We start from the raw sequence: 23,869 nt of genomic DNA, 5'->3' as shown, positions 1-23,869 counted from the left end.
AGAGATGGGGTTTCACCATGTTGGCCAGGCTGGTCTCGAACTCCTCACCTCAGGCGATCCACCCGCCTCGGCCTCTCAAAGTGTTGGGATTACAGGTGTGAGCCACTGCACCTGGCCTAAATTATTTTAAAATGAGGTATAATTATGCTTTATTATTTATTCTATGGAATTTTTAGAAACTGATTTACCCAGTTACATTTTACTTGAAATTTATATTTAAACATAGGTAAAGCAGAAGAGTATCAATAAAAAGTTCCCAGTTTCTTTTTCAAACAGTTAATTTTAAATTAAAAATTTGGAATGGCAAGTTATCACATCGTCTATAACAAGAAAGACAGAATAGAGGTTCTTTCCACCTCTAATAATCTGTATGTCTACGATTTTACATCCATTAGTTAAAGGCCTATATTTGTAGCATTACCCTTTGAAATCACATAGCTCTTAAGCGAAATTAAGTATTATTTTTGGCATCTTGAAGATAGCTGAAATGAGCTTTCTTTGTCTATTTTTTAAACCATGGTTTAATTTTTTTTCTTTTTTTATAGTGGCATTAATTGCTATGTTTTTATGAACAATTTATTTCTGTTTTTTTTTTTTTTAAAAAAATATACAGAAATGGTTCTCTGACTCATCAAAGTTCTGATAGATTCACAACAGCCAGTTAGTCACAAATTGTAGCTTACAGCTACAAATACGCCTGGCATTTTTTGTAGACTGTGATGTCTACTGCCTTTAGAGTAGCATATTCATCCTTTAAATGCCACCATACTGAAAATGCATATTTAATTTTATGAATGCCTTTACCAGAGCTTAGGCAATTTTTCAAATGGTAAAATGTAATGATAATTAGTTTCTTATATGAATAGCACCATAAGGTCTTTTTCTAATTTCAAGAAAACTCAAATTAAAAATGCAAGTTGTGTACATTTTGTATGTGTGATAAAGTTTTGGTGTTTTTTTCTTTTGATAAAGATTTATTTTCTTTTAGAGATACATGCTGAGCTACTTAGAAGCAAAGTTATATGATATCTGGGATTTGCTTCAAAGTACCACAGGGAGAGAAAGTGTAGATGGGGATAAAGATGAAATAAGATTTGTTATGAGTTGATCATTGCCGAAGTTGGGTTATCGGTACGCAGGGATTCATTACAATTCTGTCTACTTGTGAATACAGTTAACATTTTTCATAATAAAATACAGATTTTATAGCTCATATCATTTTTATAACATTTTACTATAACTTGATAAACTTCCATTAAAGGCAACATCACTCAAGATGTTAAAACCAAGGCACATCTCTCAACTCCCTACTTATTCCAACAAACTGCATGGTACAGTCTCTTAGTCAACTAAGTTGATGACAGTCTACATAGCTTAATAATTTAATTGAGTGAATCCTGTTAAAATATTTATTGCATTAGCTCTATCATGATTCTTATTTCAAGCTCTCATGATCTATCTTTTGGCAGTATTAAATATTTATGAAATGAATGAGTGAATGAAGCCCGAAATCTCTGAATTCTTTTCCTATCACAGCACCTTTTGCAATTCCCTTCTACTTGTCCCCATCGCCTCACTAGATTTTAAGCTTTAAAGGAGCCGAAAGCAAGTCCAGTTCACCACTGTGTCCCAGGCTAGTGCAGCATGTGGCATACATTCGGTCTTGAACAAGTATTTATGGAATGAATGTATTGATGAATCTGTTTTCTGAAGCAGTCTTCATGATTTCTGTCTCTGTTTTGGCCAGTCCGCCCTCCATTTAGTTTCGGGGGCGTATTGCTTTAAACTGTCATTGTGATCATGTTTTGCCCATCTATGGCGTTTCTCCCATGAGGGTAAGAATTCAGACATTTGTACAGGAAGCTGGAGACCCGTCATCCTGTGGGACCTTCAAGAGGCTTGCTCCTCTTCTTCATCTTTCACCACTCCACACACTGTTTACTTGTCTATTCTGTGCCATCTTGTTTTCTGAGCATTTCCTCTCTGAGAATGTCGTCCCCATTCACATTTTGAAAATGGCACCAATGGGAAATGCCTTCCTCATCCTGGGGAGACTGAGACGATCTCTGTCCTGTACATCGCAGCTGGGGACGTAGCAGCAAATGCCAAAACTTCCCTGCTCTCAATACACATTGTACCTTTCAACTGTTCACAACCATTTTCTTCTAATCATTTTCCTCCTCACCAACAGTGAGCAGCCCTAGAGCAGGAATTACTTTTAATTTCTTTAACATCTTCATTTTAGCCAGCCAGTACAGAAACCCAGTAAACGTTTGCAGAAGGAGCAAATTAAGGAATGTATTTTTTGCTAATCAAGTGACTGAGTTTTCCATAAAAGCTGTGAAATCAGTGATATCATGACCAACATACCTGAAGGTTGTTTTTCACATTTGCACCAGTTGTCCTCTGTTGAAAGACAATCTTCTGAATCATATAAATCTCAGTATGAAATGCTGAGGTAGAGAAGGCCTTTGCGTGAATCAAGGGGCTAAAGGAAACAAGACTGGGTTTTTTAGAAGTTTAAGATTTGTTTAGTAATGGGAATAATTCTGATGATAATTTTAGTGAAGGCTTCTGCTAGCTTCCATGGAGATTGAACGAATATTTCAGAGCTCCGAGATAGCTAGATCGTTGACACTCAGAATATATTTTGTAAAAGAGCCAAAGTGTAAGAATACTAAAATGTTGCAAGATGAGATCTGTCATTATGTTGACATGAACCTTAGAGCTTAAGAAGGTCATGGAGCTTTGGGTTTTTCTCTGTTTCTCGCAGATATGTCTTCTCCGACTACTATGAAGAAGCCTGAAAAGCCATTGTTCAGCTCTGCATCTCCACAGGATTCTTCCCCAAGACTGAGCACTTTCCCCCAGCACCACCATCCCGGAATACCTGGAGTTGCACACAGTGGTGAGGAGTTTGAAGCATAGAGGAGAAGCCTCCTTCTTGTCTGTAGGGCCTAATCCCTTAGGGACGGAGCAAAAGTTTATAAATAGAGCTATGGCAACCATATTTTCTCAACCCATATAGGGAGGGGCACAATCTGATCAAATATTTTTTCTTCTCGATTGATGAGAAAAGATTTCTCTGGGTGCAGGGGCTCACACCTGTAATCCCAGCACTTTGGGAGGCTGAGGTGGGCGGATCACAAGGTCAGGAGTTCAAGACTAGCCTGACCAACATGGTGAAACCCCGTCTCTACTAAAAATACAAAAATTAGCCTGGCATGGTGGTGTGCGCCTGTAATCCCAGCTACTCAGGAGGCTGAGGCAGGAGAATCACTTGAGCCTGGGAGGCAAAGGTTGCAGTGAGCCGAGATCGTGCCACTGCACTGCAGCCTGGGTGACAGAGTGAGACTCCATCTCAAAAGAAAAAAAAAGATTTTCAAAGTCATACAAGTAAATAATATTTATAATATGTATTTTAAAATTACCTTTATCAAAAAGATTGTTATCAGAGGAATGTGGAAAATATGGGTACATAGCTATCTTCATTATAGCTTCAGGATTGGTCCTGATATTTTACTAAGGGAAAGATGGAATTTCAATTATGTTGCTGAGTTTAGAGTATTTCTAAAGGCATTAAGATGTAAGGCACTATTTCTGTAGATGTTATTTTCTACATATAAATCAATATTTATCTATTTGAGAGTAATCAGAGAATAAAAGGTACTTTTCTTTGACACTTGTTTTATATGCCCAAATCCTTTGGGCTAGTACACTTGATATTGTGTCCAATATCTTAATTTAAGTAGGAAAATGAATCCAGTATTTGACATTTGTACTTTAACCAACAGCTAATATCAAATCTTTCAAAAATTAAAAATGAGATACAGCTAATAATTAACATTGTATACTTTTTACCTATTACTCTTAATTCCTAGAGAGGAGTAGACTGCATTTTAGGTGGAAAAAGTTTTATATGTAAGTATGTTAATAGTGAAACTGTTATTGGTTTAAATTTATAGTTAGGCAGGCACTTCCTCGTCCTTCTAACTAATCGAATCTGATTTTTAAATCTTTATGCAAACAATGTAACATCTTTTAAAATAAAGTCCTTATTAGCTTTGGTTTCTAAGTATATGTTGATATTTGTTGGTGCTATACTTAAAAAAATGCATGGCCTTTATTGCTATCATTAAAAAATTATGAAATTGAGAGAGGACTATACAACTTAAATGTGGTGTCAGAACTTTTGCATTTATTACCTATACCATTGAGATAGGTGAAAAAAATCAGTAACTGTTTCATAGGTTTGTAATGTTGAATATTTGGACAGAATTAACTGAGAAGTGAAATCACCCATTTGTTACGACACCTGATGAAAATATTCTTATTTCTAACGTGAAAAAAAGTAGACAGTGTATTTTTATATAACGAAATAGGAGAGACCTAGATGAACCCTCCGCCTTGGTCTTTCACCTGATATTTGTTCTGTATCTGCATATTAGGGCCTGTGTTAGGCGTCTTGTTCAGAAAGATTGTTTGTCCTTAAAGAGTTCAGGATATAGTGGGGAGAGAGTGGGGTCACGTCATTGGCTGGGCATCTAATCTGAACATGACTAGATAACCTGAAGAAGGATTAGATACCTGGAAGATATGTGTTCTGAGCTAAAGTGTGATGGCAAAGTTCACCACAAGAAGGAACAACAAACTAGGAGGAAGAGGGACAACCTGGGAGGCAGAGGGACATACTAGGAGGAAGAGGGGCAACGTGGGAGGCAGAGGGGCAAACTAGGAGGAAGAGGGGCAAACCGGGAGGCAGAGAGGCAAACTAGGAAGAAAAGGGGCGAACTGGCAGGCAAAGGGGCAAAGGAGGCCGAGGCAACAGCATGTATCAGTGCATTAGAGGCCATTGCTGCAGGGAACTGCCGTATAGCCAAGGATCCACAAATCTCTTCGTCTGGCCAGAGAAGAGGCCAAAGAAGTGATCCGGGACTCTGTCTCAGAGTACCTGAGGTTGTGTGTACGGAAAAACCTGTTGGGATTTTATTCTGGAAGCAGTAGGAAGCCATTGAAATATTTTTAGCAGAGAAGTTACATGATTATAATGGTATTTTTAAAAAGTCATTCACATAGCACTATAAAGGATGTGTTGGAAGGAGCAAGACTGAAGGAAAGAAGACAATAAGGCTTTGCAATAATGTATGCAAGAAATACACATACATGTGTATGTATTCTTTCATAATAGAGGAAAACTTTTTTTTGTTCCCGTATTTTACTTTTCTTATTTTTTTCCTTTTTCTTTTTTTTTTTTTTGAGACAGGGTCTTACTCCAGGCTGGAGTGTAGTGGCATGATCTTGGCTTACTGCAACCTTTGCCTCCCAGGTTCAGGCAATTCTCCTGCCTCAGCCTCCCAAGTAACTGGGATTACAGGCACTCACCACCCTGCCCAGCTAATTTTTGTATTTTTTTTAGTAGAGATGGGGTTTCACTATGTTGGCCAGGCTGATCTCGAACTTCTGACCTCAAGTGATCCACTCCACCCACCCCGACCTCCCACAGTGCTGGGATTACAGCTGTGAGCCACCATGCCTGGCCTGCTTTTCTTATTTTTAAAGGACTAGAATGGCTTTTATGGAAAAGGTAGTCATTTTTTACTCTCAGTTTGGAATACGACATTTTACTCAGTGATATCAGGCCACCTACAGCTCATGCAAGCACGGTGCCAGGTTGCCCATAGATTTGAGTTCGGATTTGATTTCTGCAATTTCACTTGAAAAGAGATCTCCTCCAGAACTATTAAGGCCAAATTAATCCCAAAACCTAAAGGACCCAAGATGGAACTATGTATATATCTTTCCAGGGTTTGTGTACAGATGTGAGCAAAAATCATGGTTAAAATGAGCTGAGATTAAGAGCACTTAGACACTAAGTAAAAGATGCCCAGTTTTTCTTAGATGTTTGTATTTCCTTAAATGATACTTTCAAATGGGTATACTTCTTAAATAAAGTAATACTTCAGTAAAGGGTTTTGTTTTAAGAAATATGCATTTGTTCTCTGAAATGCATACATTTGATGGAGGATGCTCAAACTTCAGTATGTAGGAAGATTACATGGACACTTATTTAAAATATACATTTTGGTGCCTTACCCCTAGAGGTCCTGATCCCCTAGGTCTGTGTGTAGACCACGGGATCTGCATTGTAAGAACAATACAGAGAATTTCTGAAACAGTGCTCTGGACGTTCAGAGAACAAAGTTGTCACTATAAAATTGAATTTATGTTTCTTCTATTACATACATTCTTAATTTCTTGTATCTTCTGAAAAAGTTTTTTTTGGGAGAGGTAAGCAATACATCCCATAAATAGGCCCCCCCCACCCACGTAGTTTCAAAGTTGGAGATAAATCATTCCAGGTGATTTCCCTTTATAGGTTATGGCTAGAATTTATTTTTTTCATAATCTTTAAGTTGTCTTATAAAACATTAGACATTTATCTTTTATAATTTCCTATTATTTGAATTGGGAAATATTAAATAGGAAGATATTTACTGTTCACTTCTACATATATTTGTTGGTAGTTTTAATTTGTATTTCTGTGATTATTTCTCTCAACATTATAGAGATAATGATCATATGATTACACTCTTTCTCCATCTTTCAAACTTGATTTATATTTCAAAAACTGAACAATAAATTATAAGAATACTAATGTTGAAAAGTTATAGTAAAATTGAACATTGTCCACATTGCATGTGTTTTATATAGTATTTCCATTTATAAAATTATTATAAAATATGTGATTTATGGGTAAAGTAATATACTTACCTATATGAAAGTTTAAATTTTCATTGCTGTGTGTTTTATTCTTGGTTTTATATTAACAATATCTTTTAAACTACATATAGTAAAAGTTAAAGTAGAAAGAAAAATAGTTGCAGAATAGAGCTCTTTTGGTTTTGAAAGAAACATTTTCATTAGGAGAGTTTCTAGCTCTATGTTCCAGTGTTCATAAGCATTTATACCATGACCAGACAATTATAAATGACATGAGATGACGTTGTATTAGTGATTGTCTTTCCTTCTAAACAACTGCCAGGTAGGATGTATACGGAAATGTTTTATTTGAAATTGAATTTCACTTTTGTTTTTAATTTTGGTAGAAAATTTTTGGGTCTTTTGCCCTCTACTTAATGCTGTGACTTGCTCTGGACTTATGAGACGAAGTGTTTTTTGTTTGTTTGTTTGTTTGTTTGAGATGGAGTCTTGTTCTGTTGCCAGGTTGGAGTGCAATGGCGCCATCTCGGCTCACTGCAACCTCCATCTCCTGGATTCAAGTGATTCTCCTGCCTTAAGCTCCCAAGTAGCTGGGATTACAGGTGCCCATTACCACGCTCGGCTAATTTTTTGTATTTTCAGTAGAGATGAGGTTTCACCATGTTAGCCAGGCTGGTCTCGAACTCCTGAGCTCAGGTGATCCACCCGCCTCGGCCGCCCAAAGTGCTGGGATTACAGGTGTGAGCTACTGCACCCGGCCTAAAGATTTTATAATCAAAGAATATGTTTTCAACAGGATATAACTGTTGAAAAGAAGTGTTTTATCAAGTATTGACATAACCTATAAAAGAGAAACTTATTTTGTAACCACTCACAGAGCTAGGAAGCAAGATTGTTAATTTTCTAGAGTGATGTTTTGTCTCTGTGTAGTTAGCAGTACTGGTGTTGAGAATAAAAATGAAAAAGTAACTGTTGTTTTAGGAGAGCTTGGTTAAATCATGGGGACAAAAATGAATGTTTATCAGTTTTGTAGTTTCACAGCATTCTTCAGGATCAGAATGGAGCAATAAGGTAACCAGCTGACGAGTCAATCTTTCCTTTTCTGTCTTTGCAGTCATCTCAACTCGAACTCCACCTCCGCCTTCACCGTTGCCATTTCCAACACAAGCTATCCTTCCTCCAGCCCCATCGAGCTACTTTTCTCATCCAACAATCAGATATCCTCCCCACCTGAATCCTCAGGATACTCTGAAGAACTATGTACCTTCTTATGACCCATCCAGTCCACAAACCAGCCAGGTAAAAATAAGAGAGAAAATAAGATTAGCACCTAAGGGAGATGGGACAGGTCTAATTCTGAGACACAAAGGTTAGTCAGACAGTGTGTCTGGCAGAACGTCAAGCCTTGAAATCCATCTTCAGGAAGTTGCTTGGTGACTCAATAAGTTTTTATTTAAAGGTGGCTGAATGACAGGTAGGAAGTGTGTTGCCCCAAAGGGTACATTTGTGAAGATGGTTTAATGTTTTTGGATTTTCACTGACTGAAGGGAAAGTTTATGCAGAAAGTACATTGACAGGAAGGCTCTGGGCTGGAGTTCACGCCTCTTAAATACCTGGTTTGACACAGAGACAATGTGCTTATTTCAGGCAGGAGTAAGGTATGTGCTAAAATAAACACACACAAAAGAACTTACAGTTGTATTTATAGACCAACTATTAGGTATTAAAATAAGCTTTGGTAATGTAAACATTCTCAGTGTTTGATGACTACTTGAATATTCTTTGCAGAGACATGACTTACATTTAATAATGAGTGACATTACTAGAAGCGCCTATTTTTTTTTTTTTTTTGGAAACATTGTGCAGCGGTTTTGGGGATTCATTTTGTAAGTGTAGTGACTCATGAGCATTTCTCACTCCCCTAGACATGTGGTTTCTTCTACCGAGAGGTTACTTCATAGGAATTTGGTACATGAGCATTTTCCACAATCAAGTAGACAGTCTTTGTGCCAGACCTGGGGCTATCAATAATTGTAATATCTAAAACATGTAATTTTGATATTAGGATCTGGTATTTAGCTTTGCTGCTTTACCTCTAAGACTCCTGTCCACTCATTATACCTTTTAATATTTTGGAGAATTTTCACAAACTGTCATTACTACTGTGGAACACTTCCTAAAATGCTAGTAAATAGTGTGTGTCTATCAATTTATAATTAGCAAAGAAAAGTGAGAAAAAAATCCCTTTGGTCTTAATTTGTTAAAATGAAACAAAATGGTCCTTTCTGAACTTTTAATTTAGAATAACAATATATCCAGGACCCTTTGGGTTACTTAAAAAGTTATCATTACTTTTAGTTTGACTGATTAAGATATTAAACTCAATATTGAATTTTGAATTTGAAGTTAAAATTATTATTTGTATTTTAGAAGAAAATGTTAAAATGTTGTAGCACTTTTCATGACTGAAGTACAAAAGACAGCTAAGTAAGAGTGGGATCTTAGTATATCGTTTAGAAATAAAATTTGTTGTCAGCACATGGATTCAGAAGTCTCAGTTCCATAGAGCATTTTGCTAGACTCAGCTGGGAACAGTGCACACAAGGTCTGATTTTAATTTGTGTAGAATTTCCATGAATAACAAAGTCTAATTAAGACATCCATTAAAAGTCCTTAACGTTAATTCAGTGTGGAAAATCTTAGAGTTCCATTGGATTTTTTTTTTTTTAACTGATGTCTTAATTAGGCACTGTTAGGGGAAAAATTATGCAAATTAAAATCAGGCCCTTAGTGTTACACATTTCTTTAATTATTCAGTGCTTGTTTTACGTATATTTCAATTTCTTTATAAGTTAAGAGGGCATATTAGGTGATAATCTGCCTATATTGTTCTCAGTTTTTCTTCACCTTTTCAAGATACATATCACCTTCTAAGAGAAGCATATTACTCTCATCTCAAAAAAAAAAAAAAACAAGCAACCAAAAAACTCTCAGGATTTTGTATAATAGGAACCGTGTGTAAAGTAGAATAATCCTTTCCTAATGCTGTTAGCTTCACCTTCAGACAAGACATCTCTCTTTTCTATCTACAGTATAAAAGTTCATCTATGAACAGCCTTAAATGATATAAATTTTTAGTGTAGCTTCATCTGTTTGAACCAGTAGAAAACTGAGGAGAAAATAGCCCTCAATTCTTCTGACCCTGAGTTTTAGGAAAGTTGTCTGCATTGGCTTGGGAATTCTTTCTTTGTCACCTTTATTCTTTTCAAATGAGAGAAGTGTCTACTAGTTCATGTTGTTCAATTCCAGTAGGTGAAGTTTGTAGAATGGTCAGGGTAAGATAATATATTTGGTGGCAGCATTTCCTTGAAATTATTGTCATTCTGCTCCAGACATTTTGTTCCAGGTAGGTACTTTCAAACTGTTTTGGTGAACACTGTATGTAGAAACATTTTTACCATTGAATGTACCACTAATGATAAAATGAGACCTGTCTTCTTTCTTAAGATGTTTAAAGCACTTATTTCCAGTGTTCAGATAACCAGAAATGGATGGTCTGCTGTTGAAACAAACTACTTTTTCCCTTTGAAAGGAAAAATGGGTCTTTATAGTAAAGTGCAGATTTTTTTTTTAAGGAACAGTGTATCTGCTTTGATTTTTAACTCCAACTCAAAACCAATTAATTTGCATTTCAAAATAGAATTCTTGGTATTTACCATTTTAGCTTTAGAAATGGAAAAAAATCAGTATTCCTTCACCATTCACTTCTAGTCAGCTGTTGCTTCCCAATATTCTCCAGCACTGCACTGATTTTGATTTTTAAGATAAGCAACTGAGATGCCTTTTCCTCCCCACAGCAATTTTGAGATTAATTGCATTACTGCTGCACCAATTATAGTGAGACAGTCATGCTATTCAATGGAATATTTTGAATAAAATTAGTTTAAAGATGTAATTCTCCCATAGGTTTCCATATTGGAAAACTCTGGTCAATTTTCCTGACATCAAGTTAAATACTTAAAATTACCTGTGATGAATAATCAGGATATTCAGGAAGTCCATTTTCTTTATAGAATAAATAATGTGGCCTCTGAGGAGCCTAACCGAAGACTCAGTTCATGTCTCTAAGTCACAATATTTAAGTGTTATTAGCTGTTCATCTTTTTCTCTAAATAAATGTCTACTTGTAATTTATGTGCAGATATTTAGAAAAATATTCTGCTTCATTATTTTTTTTGCCTTTAACAGTTCAGATTATAAAGACTATATACTTGTCGAGAATAGCCTCCCAGCAAATTGTGATGAACACCGTGCAGTGGAGAATTCCAACATGGGTATAATCAAAAATAACATTCTCAGTCTAGAAAAAGATATTCCACTATTTCTTCAAAGAGTGTATCCTTAGGATTTTGTTTCCTACCACGGAAACTATTTTTGTACCCAGGGGCTAAAACTCAGATAATAATATCTTTTCTATCATTGCCCAGGGGATTTGCTCAGTTAATTCCCACAAATGTCAACAATAAATGTTTTGTGTAACTCTCCATGCACCACCATGGATGGAAGAGTAACTCAAATAACAATGTTCGTTTGCTTGTCCTCTGCTTCCCCTCAGTACAATTTAATTTACTTTGGAAATCTTTTATTTGTAGGTGTAAGGACAAACGTAGCTCAGCATTTTATATCATTGTATGAGCTCTGAAATTTTAGATGCTTTACATCTCATTCATCTTCTTGTATTAGTAAGTCATCAAAAGTTGACCGTAGATCTCGGAATCTAAATTGCCTAATGTGTGCATCTCAGCACACCTGTGTGTAAGAGAGCTAGAGTTTTGTATGCAGGAGAATGGCTCTTGACTGTAAATGATGAAAATTCCAGAATTCGTTGTGTTTGATCTCCTAGATATTTTTGTGTCCTTTGTTTCAGTGATATCATCATGTAGGTGAAAATTGCGTTCTAAAAGCCAAAACTGACTCATTATAGAAAATGAAGAGCAGAGAATAAGGAAGCATTGGGTTCCAACTCTAGCTAGTTCAGTAAGGAATTCCATTTCAGCCTTTGGGCTAAGCATTTAAGTCTGCACTTGAGTTTCTTGGCCTACTACATGAAAGGATCAAGTCTACCTGGCTCTCAGGGGTGCTGTAAAGAGGAATTAACCTATACCATGAAGATGAAAACCTTCTTTGAAATGCTGCTGCTCCTTATTACTACCAACCATTGACTGGCCTCTGCAACTCCGACTCGAGAGGGCCTGTGTGGCGCCTATGCGCAGTGTGCTGGATCCACACAGTCGTGTGTGCTGAGTGGACTTGTTGGACAAGATGACTGCCTTTTGGATTGCTTCACCCGGCATTCTGTTTTTGTTTTGTAGCCTAACAGCAGTGGTCAAGTAGTAGGGAAAGTGCCTGGCCATTTCACTCCTGTCTTGGCACCCTCTCCCCATCCCAGTGCAGTGCGACCTGTGACCCTGAGCATGACAGATACTAAACCCATCACTACATCCACTGAAGGTGAGGCAGCTTCACCTACAGCAACCAGTAAGTATTTCCATAGGAAATGAGAAATGTCCATCAAAGGCACCATTGGATATCTGATCCAAGGTGGAAAACACGGCAATTTTTCCAGCTACCCGACCAGATGGAGATTTCTCATTTAAGTGGAGCTAGCAGGCATGGATGTGGCCCTGCTATCACAGGCTCTCTCTTCTCAAATTCCAGTCAGTGAGTCATATTTGAAAAGGGAGAAGCTCATTTGTTTAAGTTAACAGCTATAACAAAAATGATAAGTCATGCCTGCTTGTTCAAGGTATACATTGAAATTGCACTAAGTAACATAACGCAGAATACAAAGTTTTCATATCACCCAAAGAGAGATTAGGTAATTGGTACTTTTTGGAGCATTCCTATAGAAATCAAGCCCCTTCACAAAGCAGATGGAATCAGTGCCTCTGTAAGGTAATTGCATGTTTACATCATTGTAGGTTATGTCATTGTTAAAAACAGTTACATAAGGTTGGGAACAGATGAGGACATTTCAAAACTTAGTATTAGGCACATGTAAGCTACCTGTACTTTCATTATCTGCAAGCTTTTTTTTAAAACCTTTTGATTATTTTGCCTATCATGGTACATCAAATACTGTGCTTTTTAGTGTGGCCATAACATTTAAATGTCAGAGATTTAGCCAGTGAACCTTCCTAACACATACCAATAAGCCACATCATTCCTTTGTTTTTTCATGTAAAATACTCAGAAGTATAGAAGAAATTAATTTTGAGGTGGTTTCACCCAACTGTCAGCTTCTTAGTACTGGAGCTAGAATGTACAAATTGGTGAAGTAGAATGGATAAAGCTATGGAATTTGTGGAATTAGCATGCACCTCACCAGTTATACAGATATCTTAAATTCAAACCTTTTATTTTTCTTTCTTAGAGCAAGAAAATCCCCATGATCTTGAAATTTCCATGTGAATCAGAGACAATCAGAGGCATGCACCACTCATTCTTTCTCAGCCATTGGAAAGATGCTCTTTTTTTTTTTTATGGTTTCTGAAAGACTAGGAAGGAACCCTATAATAAAAATGGACAATACTTTGTACAGTGAATTCAGCATTTCTTTCTCAAAATTCATGAGCCTCGTAAATTAATAAGTTCCTATAGGCTTGTAATACCCATCAGTAATTCTTAATGCTTAGAATACTTCCCTGAATGCACAGATGGATGCGACCCACTCAGGAAAAACTAAAAATTATTTTGTTCTAAAGGTTTGCTATGTGCATTACAGTCACCAAAACACTAAGTAATCATTTTAAAAGTGGATGTCTTGACATCTTTGAGCAAACAATGTCAGCAATTTGAATAAAAGCACATAGAAAACAAAGATTTTTTTAAGTAGTTGAAAGATTATCACAGGATAAATGGTCAAAACCAAGTTCTGGAAACTCTGATGCCTACTCTTATGGTGTTATTAATAGAAGAGATTCAGGAGAGGATCAGACCCAGATGATCACAGCTCACTTATGGGAGTACCCTCAGCCTGTTTGTTAATGAATTGTTTTTATACTTACATACAGGTTGTTCAAAAGGGGATCTGATTTGACTAGTAAAATTACAAAATATTCAAAAGGAGTATCTTGGTTGTATAAAGATGGCTGCATCAGTCCATTTTCCACTCCTACATAAAAGAAACATAGTGAGTAGTTTTTCTTTCCTATAAACAAGCTTGTAGCTCCAGCTTCCTAGGCACCACCAGTAATAAAAAACTGGTCATTGAATTGATACAGTACTATGGTCAAAGAAATCACAGAAGCCAAGGAAAGCTCTTTCTCATAGTTGAAAAGAAAAAGCAGCATAGACTTGGCGCTCTTCTGTAAGGCTGAGGCTCCTCTCCGGCTGTCTGTGAGGTGTGGTGAATTCCAGAGGCTTGGAGATTGAGTAGGGGTCACTGGTTGCTGATGGCTGCCTTGCATGGCCCCTTATTCAGGAGCAATTAAAATATGAATTGTGAGCATCTTCACTGTTTTTAAAAAGTTGACCTAAAAAAGCTTCCATGGATCAAATTCTGCAGTCCTTTAAGTGAACAAGGCAGAATTAATATATTGGTTTTAGAAAGCCAGTTCATTTAAAATGAAGCCTGGATTCCTCATTAATCTGGTGGTTTTAAACCAAACAGTGTAGCTTTCTTCAGAACAATAAAGGTAATACATGGTAATATGGAGCAGTGGGATTGCCTAGTTCTGGGAAGATACCTTACTCCTTTCCTTGTGAAAAGTAACAAGTCTTTAGGAGTAGCTCCCTATTCATTTTTTTGTGTGTGTGTGAAAAATTTACTCTGTACCAAAAAGCAAAAAGCAATTGTACGAAAAGTACTTGCAAATGAGACTATAACAATGTAAGGAGTAGTCACCATATATACTTATTACCTAGTGGCCAGCTGTTTAAAGGTGCATCAGCTTCCTTCCTGGATCAATTACAAGAAATCGATTTTTGTATGTGTGCTTATGGGAAGTATTTTTTTCAAAAACATTCCTATCAGACTTGAGGCCATTTTCACAGCTAAAATACCGAGCTGATTCATTCTACGTGATATAGGCTCCTCCTTCGTGATAGTAAGATTTGATTTCCTTTTTAGCAAGAATTTTAAGGAAGACATTTTCCATCCCATATCATTAAGCACATCTGCTTAAATTCCATCATTAAAAGCTGTCACTTTTTCCTGGCGGACTTTCAGTCTGCTTTACATTTAGAATCATATACCATCATTGATTATTTCATATTAGACAACTACTGTCTGGTGAAAAAGTACATCTGGGAATAGGGCCCTTCTATTTATCCAATCCTTAGTAACTCCGCAGGGCAGTTACTAGAGCATGTAAGTGTGAGACACCCACACTGAAGTATGAGATCTGCTTTACTGGATAGATTCTTTAGGGGGAATAAACTAGTTGATTTGAAGTCAATTATTATTTCTTTTCTATCACCTGGTATTTACTCAGACAAAAGAGAAGAGAAGAGAAATGAAGACACTTTTTTTTTGGTTGCAAATCCCACTTCTCTGGGTTTCTTATACATGGACAGGGTGTTCGTTCTGATAGTTCACAATTTTTATCTTTGTTTTTGTTCTTCCTTAATCAGCCTACACAGCCTCAGGCACATCTCAAGCCAATCGATATGTGGGACTAAGCCCAAGAGACCCATCCTTCCTACATCAGCAACAGGTGGGCAAGTTTCACCCAGGTGTGACGGTGTAGCCACGCTTTCGCTTCCGTGCTTCTCCATGTTGCCTCTCAGATCCGGACTCAGAAGGGGGCTCCTGGGGCTTCTGAGACCAAAACTGATCATTTCATTTCCCAGAATTTTTTCTCATTGATCCTTTGTTTCTCACCTCTTTGAGGAGAGTTTCTCGAATTGGCTCATGACCTTTTCCATCTCTGTAGCATATACTGATAACATGCATGAGTAATAGTGTTTCAGCCAAAGTGTATTTTTCTCAGTCTCATTGGCTATGGAGAACTTACAGACTATAGCTTTCAAAGACAAAAACTGCAAACTGTTTTAAAAGCCAACTAGAATAGAAGCAGTATATAATTCGAGTTTTTGAGTGATTTCATATTTTCCAGATGTTTTGCTCCTCACATTTGTATTTTAGTCCAAGATGATGAGTTATGAAGCTAAAATCTCAGGCGACACTTCATTCCTATTTTAATAGCTTTAAATTGGTTTACTGATTTCAGATGTGATAAAACACTTTTTTTGGTTCTGCTTTCTTACATCATTTATGTTTCTAGTAGCATTTTAAATTTCACATCTCATTAATGCTGTAAATTTAATGCAAATGAAGTGTTTACCCAAACTGTGAACATATACAGCCAGGATTAATGGTGGCTTATAAACAGATCAGCCACAGTCAAAAGCATGGACCATACCAATGTAGAAATCCCACGATTCTAGTTACAGGATAAGAGAAATAATTCTAAATAGTTCCAAATTTAAATATATTTTATGATGCATATGTTTGCTGCTCTCAAGTTTTGATCGCAGAGCAGTTTGAAATTAACAGTATGCAAAATATTACCTAGGGGAAAATTAGGCTATAATAAATAATAAAGAGCTGGTGTTAACTAACTTGCTCTTTATTTATAAATTGCCTGTGCATATATATGAGTTTTTGTATAGGTAGTAAGATACTTTTGCCCACTTACTTCATTCTTGATCTGTTCACCTCACATACCCTTGTTGTGGCCTGCCTCAACTGTGCTTGGTGTGGAGTTCTCAAGTCCTTTCCAGTTGCAGCCCAAGGGGGCAGACTGCATATTAAAGGTCACCACATGCAGAGCTCAGAGAAAATCATAAAGATGATAGCTTATTCAGGATACTTGATGTTTCGCCAGGTTTAAAAAAAGCAAAACAAAACAAACCAAAAGAGTGAGAACTAACTGAAAACATCTGTACACAGTTATGAAAATACCAAATAATAATTAGTGGTTTTGCCAGCCATTGGCTTCTCAACATAATTCTCTGGAATGTTGCTTTTTTTTCACCTCTAAAATTGCTATAATATGAAATGACTTACAATGACTAGAATATGGTTGTGTTTGACAAATGTATGTGTCCATTGTGTTTTTTAAAAAACATATGCAGGATGTATAGGTTTAAAAACTTGTTCTTTTAAAAATCATTACACATATTCTGAGGAATATTTTTCTCATGGGATTTGCATTATTCTTTATGACACATCTCTAATTTCCAGTTAATTTTTAATGCATAAAATATGCCTCCATTGTTTAAACCTTTAGCCCCAAATGCTAGTTAGAATACTCTAACCAAATCCATGTATTTGGAGGCAGTCTTCCTCCTCCACTACCCTAATCTATGGCAGCTTTAATTTTCTTATCCCTTATGATAAATGTTGAAGCCTCATGTAATTGTGATTACTAAAGTCCATTAATATGAGTTACTTCTCCTCTCACATATCTAAAAATATATCAAGAAAACTTAGCAAGCATCGTGAAAATATTAATTTTAATGTAGATAGCATTCTGGCACATGATATATTTTAAAAACTATGAGTTCTAGAACTAGAAACTATTTTAAAATCAAAGAAGACAGCCACTTATTTAAGTGGACAACACTGAATCAAGACTGCTTACAATAAGAATACATTTTGTTCAGTCAACTATGGTTAATACTCATGGAATACATGCTATATATTAATCTTTGGAAGCAAAAACAAATGTTCTTTATAGCTGAAAATGTTAAATACCATGCAGACAGATAATTTGTCCTCTACGTAATGAAAGAGTTAGTACTACTTTTTAATTTGAAGAAGCCCATATATGCTTTATTACATAATGAACTCCAGTTTTGAGGCATGCAGAAAATACCTGTAAATAAATGCATATCATGCTACAGATGTATATTAGGAAACTAAGGCTAGAGTCAAAAGCCTATTCATTTTAGCCTTTCAAATTTTAAAAGAATTATAGAAATGAAGTTTTATGTTTACTGTCCAGGAATAAAGAGACAGAAATAGTTTGAATGACTTCAGTAGAGTAAAGATTATTCTTTCCTTCAGTAGAAATGAGATTGATTTACTGTGTCCTTTCATTACTTTACAAAGATTTAAAAGAGACCACTCTTCTAGAGGCAGTTTCTAAATGCATTTGGTTTAAAGCACTCAATGATGAATGAAAAGGAAAATCAAGGGGTACATGAAATAAAGGTAATCAATCATGTTATATTAGCTAGGAGAAATTCAAAATTAGAAAGGCAGTGCTTTAGTCTGAGAGGGTTCTTTTAAACATTCCCTATAGCCTTTAATATAGATGACCCTTTAAGAATAAATATCGTCACCAGGTACATTCTTCAGTTCATGGTGGCTGCTTTATAAAGATTTATCCTTTTAGGTTATGAAAAGTACTGATGTGTAGTTTTGAGTGTTGTTTTTTTCTTAGAAAAGAACTTTAATACAGCCTACATAAATTAGAGTTAATGATAAATTTAAAGTGGTTGTGTAATTTTGACTATTTCATAAATAATCTTTCCACAAGATGATAATACAGTGGAGTTTCCAATATGGTCATTTTCTAATACATAAGCTTACTAGCATTATCAAATTAAGATGAAAAGCTTTGTAATGTTAAAATGAACCCTGTACTTTACCTGTAAGAGTAAGACATTGATAGTGTCAAATCTGAATACTAAAAGTATACACTTTTATATCATTTACTTGGTACACAGACAATTGTTATTAGTAATTATACATCTTCGTGTTCCTTTTTATAATAATTATTGCTGATGACATTGGTTGCTAACTGCTTGAGAATACTAGTTTATTCTGACTGGAAGGAAGTTCACCTATCACTGAAAATATATCTCATTTGAGTCTAAAAAATAAATTCACATAGTCCTGAAGACTATTTCAAAAAGGTTCATGTAAACCAGTTGATAATCTGCCATTAAAAATAATCCTCTCTAATCTGTCATAATAGTCAGCACATACCAGCTGATCAGTATTTGACTTCAGACTTTTTCTTTATCTCTTAACACAATCTTGAATACTTTTCAAGTCTAGAACTAGTCTGTCTTTGGGATTATTGGCTTAGTTATTGCATTTGCTATTGGCATGGGGGAAATCTTAAAATCAGAACTTCAATTGGAGCTTCATTCTTCTTTAACTTTTTTTCTATTGGAAGATGGTTTTGGTGGCTTGAAGAACTCATGGGTCCTGCTTTGGCAAACTGAACTCATTAGTCTCTGCTGAGAAATGTCTTTTCATGGTTTGGAACATTTTCAGAAATGTGGAACACCCGCCCCCTCTGACTTAACTTCATAGAAGTTTAGTAAAATGCAGTATATCCTTTTCTCTCTCATACTTTATAATTCATGAACACATTGTGCAAATTCATTATGATAGGCAATGAAGTAACCACGTTTCCCAAATTTTATCTCCCTGAGAAAATGGGAACTATCAATCAGAGTGTTGGATGTTGCTTAGAAAATATAGAAATTATTTTATAATTCAGTCTAACAGTTTTAGCATGGATGAATAATATGAGACAACTTACTTGAATTAGCACCAGTTTCTTATCTGGTCTACCTCATAGTGAGTTGCTAATTTCAGGCCTCCTTCCTTTGCTATCATAGAAAGTTTGGTAGTATTAATACAAGAGAATCTGGCTAATTTGATTATCACCATTACATTTGAGTCTAACGTCATAATAAGAGCCTAAATTCTTACTATTGTACATCAACATATATTTAAAAATCTCACTGTAAGTTGGAAATAAAATGTTTGCAGCTGAGAAGCTTCTTGCTTAGAAATAAAAGTTCACCATCCAAACAAGCCATTGAAGTACATATTAACCTTTGATGTATATTTGAGATTTCAATTGAATAAATTAGGAGCTCACTTTTGCCTTCCCTAAGTGAGACAATAAAGTCAAGTAAAGTCTAGTTTATAAGAAATCGGTCTCATTTTTGTAATCTCAAAATTATAATCTCCTGACTGTATATATATTACCTCTAATAAGAGCTAATGAATCAGTGGCCTGATCAATTCAGGTCTTTGCATTACTTCTCACAATTGCATGGATTTTATTGGTGCTTGGGCTTCAGCATGTTACATCTCTTGCATGACTATATAATGCTATTATTTGAATTTCAATTACTGGTCTAGTTTATATTTAAATTGTTTCAACACTTTTTTTATAACACTTTTGTTTTTAAAACTAGAATTTGAAAGTACTTCTCATTACACTGAAAATTTCTGTTACACAAAATGGCCTTTTTAAGAAATTACCTCTGTAGGATTTTTTTAAACTAAGATATTACTTTAAATCTTCTTATAATATTTGTCCTGGCAAATGGCAAAGCCAAAGCTTGGTACTACCATTGGAAAGGTAGTCATTTATTAGAGGCAAGCAATTAAAAGGACACAAGTGGACTATGAACAAACTTTTCAATACAGTCAGGAAGCAGGCTATCAACACTTGGGCTGTTCTTATTGTGTCTGTTATCATAATTGACAGCTTGACGTAAAACGCTATCACATGACTTCTGGGTAGGTATGTAAGTGGATAAGAGGTCACTTTTCATGTATGCTAGCTTGAAAGGAAACACATTTAAAGGAAGTTTCAGTCGAAATAATGGCTATGCAAATGTTTAGCTCTTTGGCTAGTTCTTAAATTCAAAAAATCCTTCCATTGTCTTTTGTCATTCAAGGGTTTGTTCACTTACCTTTACTGGGAATCAAAGACTAATATCCAGATAAGCTGTTCTAATTAATGTAAAAGTAAAATTACGTTTTATATAACCTTAAACTTTAATCAACAAAAACACAAGGAAAAAATTATCTTCTTTTCTGAAAATATTAACTTAGATCTCAGTTGAATCAGGGAGGTAGAGGGAATTCTGAAGGTTATATTTACAGATATTTTAGCATTAAATATTCTTGAACTGCACATAAAGGACAGGGTAGGAAAGGAACAATGACAGGCAACTGGTGTAGTGGGTGAGAACCAGGAATTAGGAGTCAGAAGGTTTGAGTTTTAGTGTTGATGTGACAGGGCATTTCTAACCTTGGACAAGTCCTTAAACCTTGGAAAGGAAAATGAAGAGGTTGAACTACATGAGCTCCAAAGTCCCTTGAAACCTTAAAATTTACAAGTTGTAGTAGCCTCTAATTAAAAAAAAAAACTTTCATTTTCTAATACTTATCTTATGATTTATGGTTAATAATGTTTATTCTGCTCATGGACTATGCATATTCATTTAAATTAATTCTACTTCTGCTAATTAAATTAAATATCAGGAAACATGGGTTTCAGAAATTGGCGTTAGAAGTGACTTTTAAGATATGAGGATGATCTTGAGTATCTTTTTTTGTTGTTTTGGTTTTTTTTTGTTTGTTTGTTTGTTTTTTGCATGTGTTGTATGTGAAACATACAATACAATTTTATTCTGACCATTTTTCTTGTTCATACCATTCCTTCAGAGGTTACATGCTATTCATCCAGAGACCATTTAATTTGCTCCATGTAGGTAATTAATAATAGCAATAAAATAAAATTCTCCTAATCCAAAGTATGAATATTGGAGTGTTAATCCTTTTAAGCATCTGTCTTCCCCCGCAAAAAGAACCTCCACCCCTTAAAAATCTGTTTCATTGAGGGTCTGGAGAAATGAAGAAACACAAGAAAACATAAAACATACCTTCAAGATGTTCTCCTGAGGGTCATTGTGAACTTAAAAAGAAAAAAAAGTGAGAAGGTACATTTTACTGTGTTGATTGTTCTGTTCACAGTTTAATGGTTTATTGGTTCAATTGAGATTTGTTGTCATCATAGGAACTGTTAGTACCTCAGCCTGTTTGCTGAGTCTAGCAAAGTAGAACGTTTTGCTTACCTTCTTTCTTTTGTTCCCAAAGCTAATTGCTGTGCATTTAACAAAAGACCCTGGTAATAACAATGGAGGACCCCCATTTGAATAAACAGACTATTAGTCTGAAGTCACAAGCAATATTAATTCTTTATGGCTGTCTGCTACTTACATGATTATTTGAGTGTAGTTTAGGAAAGGATAATGATCCAAATCTTAGGTGTTTCCCCTTTATGTAGCCATTTGAGAGGAACCAGATGGCCCCTATCCTTTTTCTTTTTTTCTTTGAAGCAATCTGATTTGAGCTGGGCCTGGAACAAGGTTCTCCTTCCAGAGACCACAGAACTCCACCCTAAGAACATATGCAGTGAAAACTTCACCTTCACATCTTCCTTAGTTATTTAAACTGTTCCAACCTTACCCCTTTACTGATAGCTTTTTTGGAAGATAATCTTACTGTCTTAGTTCACCTTTTGTTTGGTTTTGAAATTCTGGGCATTTTCTAGACAATAGAATTTCATATTGGTACGTGCATATAAATTAAAGGATTAAAATGATTTATATGAGTGTGCATTTTTGTAAGGATATGCATATGATCAGTTCTTTTTGAGAGTCTATATTGTTACAAAAATAAGAATTGTTCCCCACCTCCACATAAAAACAGACAATTCTAACAGACTAAATTTCTAAACTGAGTGGCACTTGGTGTTTTAAATTTGATTACTATTGGGAGAAAAAAGCAATTTCCTATTTCTTAATAAAAAATACTTGGAAAAATTCTTAGAGCATTCTTAAAGCTTTGAACTTAGAAAAATTCTATATAAATGAAGGGCATCTATTTATGTGCCACTTAAAATTAAAGTTTTAAAATAAAAAAAGAATTTACAGCTGAATTATCTAACACTGGTTCTATCACAGGACAGAAACTAAGGAATCACCACTCCAAACTCAAAAAAGATTATTACCTCTTATGTTAAACTTATTTAAAGCCTAATGTAAAATTATTTTTTATTAGGAAAACTGAATTATGCTAATGGCAAGAATATGTAACATGACCCCAAAAGAAGCTTAAATACACATAGTATTAACCTTTTAATATCTAGAGTCTGTTCAAAATTTGCTTGGTCAGGAATATCTTGGTCAAATAAGATTAGAAATTGATTTTCTTAGGAATTACTATCATGGAAATCTTTGGTGAATAAGTGATTTCTATTTTAATGATTTAATTGCATCCCCCACCCATACCATCACTTTAAAATTTTACTTTATCAGGGAGTTTTGTTAGTTCCAAGATGCTTTATGACCAAGAAGGTTTATTAATTGAAAAAAACCAACATGAAGAGAGAGGCTCTTGCTCAAGTAACCTGGCTTAAGTTATAGCGTGTCTCCTCAGAAACTTCAAGAAATGTTGATAATGGTAGTGCACAATCTAAACAGATAAAGAAGTTTATTATATTTTACATTTTTAGTAACTAAAAGGAAATTCAATGCTAATTAATATATTGCCAATTTCTTTGGCATTAAATTATTGCTAAATATATTTATTGTTTATTTTGAATGTACTTAAGCATATTTTTCTGTTTGGGAGAAAATATTTCTATTGCATATATCTTAAATAGATGATAATGAATAGCTGTAGTCAGGTTTATCCCCTTTGAGACTACTTTTAGAAAAGAAAAGTCCAAAAATATGTTCATTTTTAAGTGTGCAGCATATGGTCAAAGATAGCCCACTTGACATTTTTGGGGATGGTAAAACAAACAAACAAAATATTAGCAACATTAACACCAAAAAAACTAACTCATTTACAACACATCCTCCTGAGGAGATGTGGTCCTGCAGCTGTCTGTGGGACAATAAGCCAATCAGTGAGTGGTATTTAGATTCCCCTGGCTTTGTGAAAGCATATTATTTTTCTGAAAACTTCTCCAACCTAAGCTGAGAGCCCCATAGATACTAATCTGAAGTTAATAATTAACATAATTAATATGTGCTATGCCTAAATATACATCTCCCCTCTTCCAAATGTTTGATTCAAAACTAGCATTTTCACCAGCCTGGGCAACATAGCAAGATCTTATCTCTACCATTTTTTTTTTTAAATTAGCCAGGCGTGGTGGCACGAACCTGTAGTCCCAGCTACTCAGGAGGCTGAGGTGGGAGGATCACTTGATCCCTGGAGGTTGAGGCTGCAGTGAACCATGATCGTACCAGTGAACTCCAGCATGGGCCACAGAGGGAAAGCCTGTCTCAAAAAACAAACAAATAAAAA

The 23,869-nt window shown here is 35.3% G+C and overlaps 1 protein-coding gene across 12 annotated transcripts in view; it reads left to right on the top strand.

The window, feature by feature from the left end:
* Positions 1 to 23,869, top strand: part of NFIB (nuclear factor I B) — a 234,496-nt gene that overhangs the window by 187,839 nt on the left and 22,788 nt on the right. For 6 of the 12 annotated variants that reach the window (XM_003260428.4, XM_003260429.4, XM_030815365.1 and 3 more), the window contains 2 exons: positions 2,774 to 2,908; positions 7,835 to 8,019. In XM_003260428.4, the coding sequence (XP_003260476.1) occupies positions 2,774 to 2,908; positions 7,835 to 8,019 (320 nt within the window). Of the gene's footprint in view, positions 1 to 2,773; positions 2,909 to 7,834; positions 8,020 to 12,092; positions 12,259 to 15,354; positions 15,438 to 23,869 lie in introns of all 12 variants that reach the window. The other 6 variants (XM_030815159.1, XM_030815144.1, XM_030815425.1 and 3 more) reach the window with 3 other exon arrangements.

The sequence above is a fragment of the Nomascus leucogenys genome, chromosome 1a (assembly GCF_006542625.1).
Source record: "Nomascus leucogenys isolate Asia chromosome 1a, Asia_NLE_v1, whole genome shotgun sequence".
NCBI classification, from domain to species: Eukaryota; Metazoa; Chordata; class Mammalia; order Primates; family Hylobatidae; genus Nomascus; species Nomascus leucogenys.
Note: the sequence above shows the minus strand (reverse complement) of the source record. Positions and strands in the feature narration are given on the sequence as shown.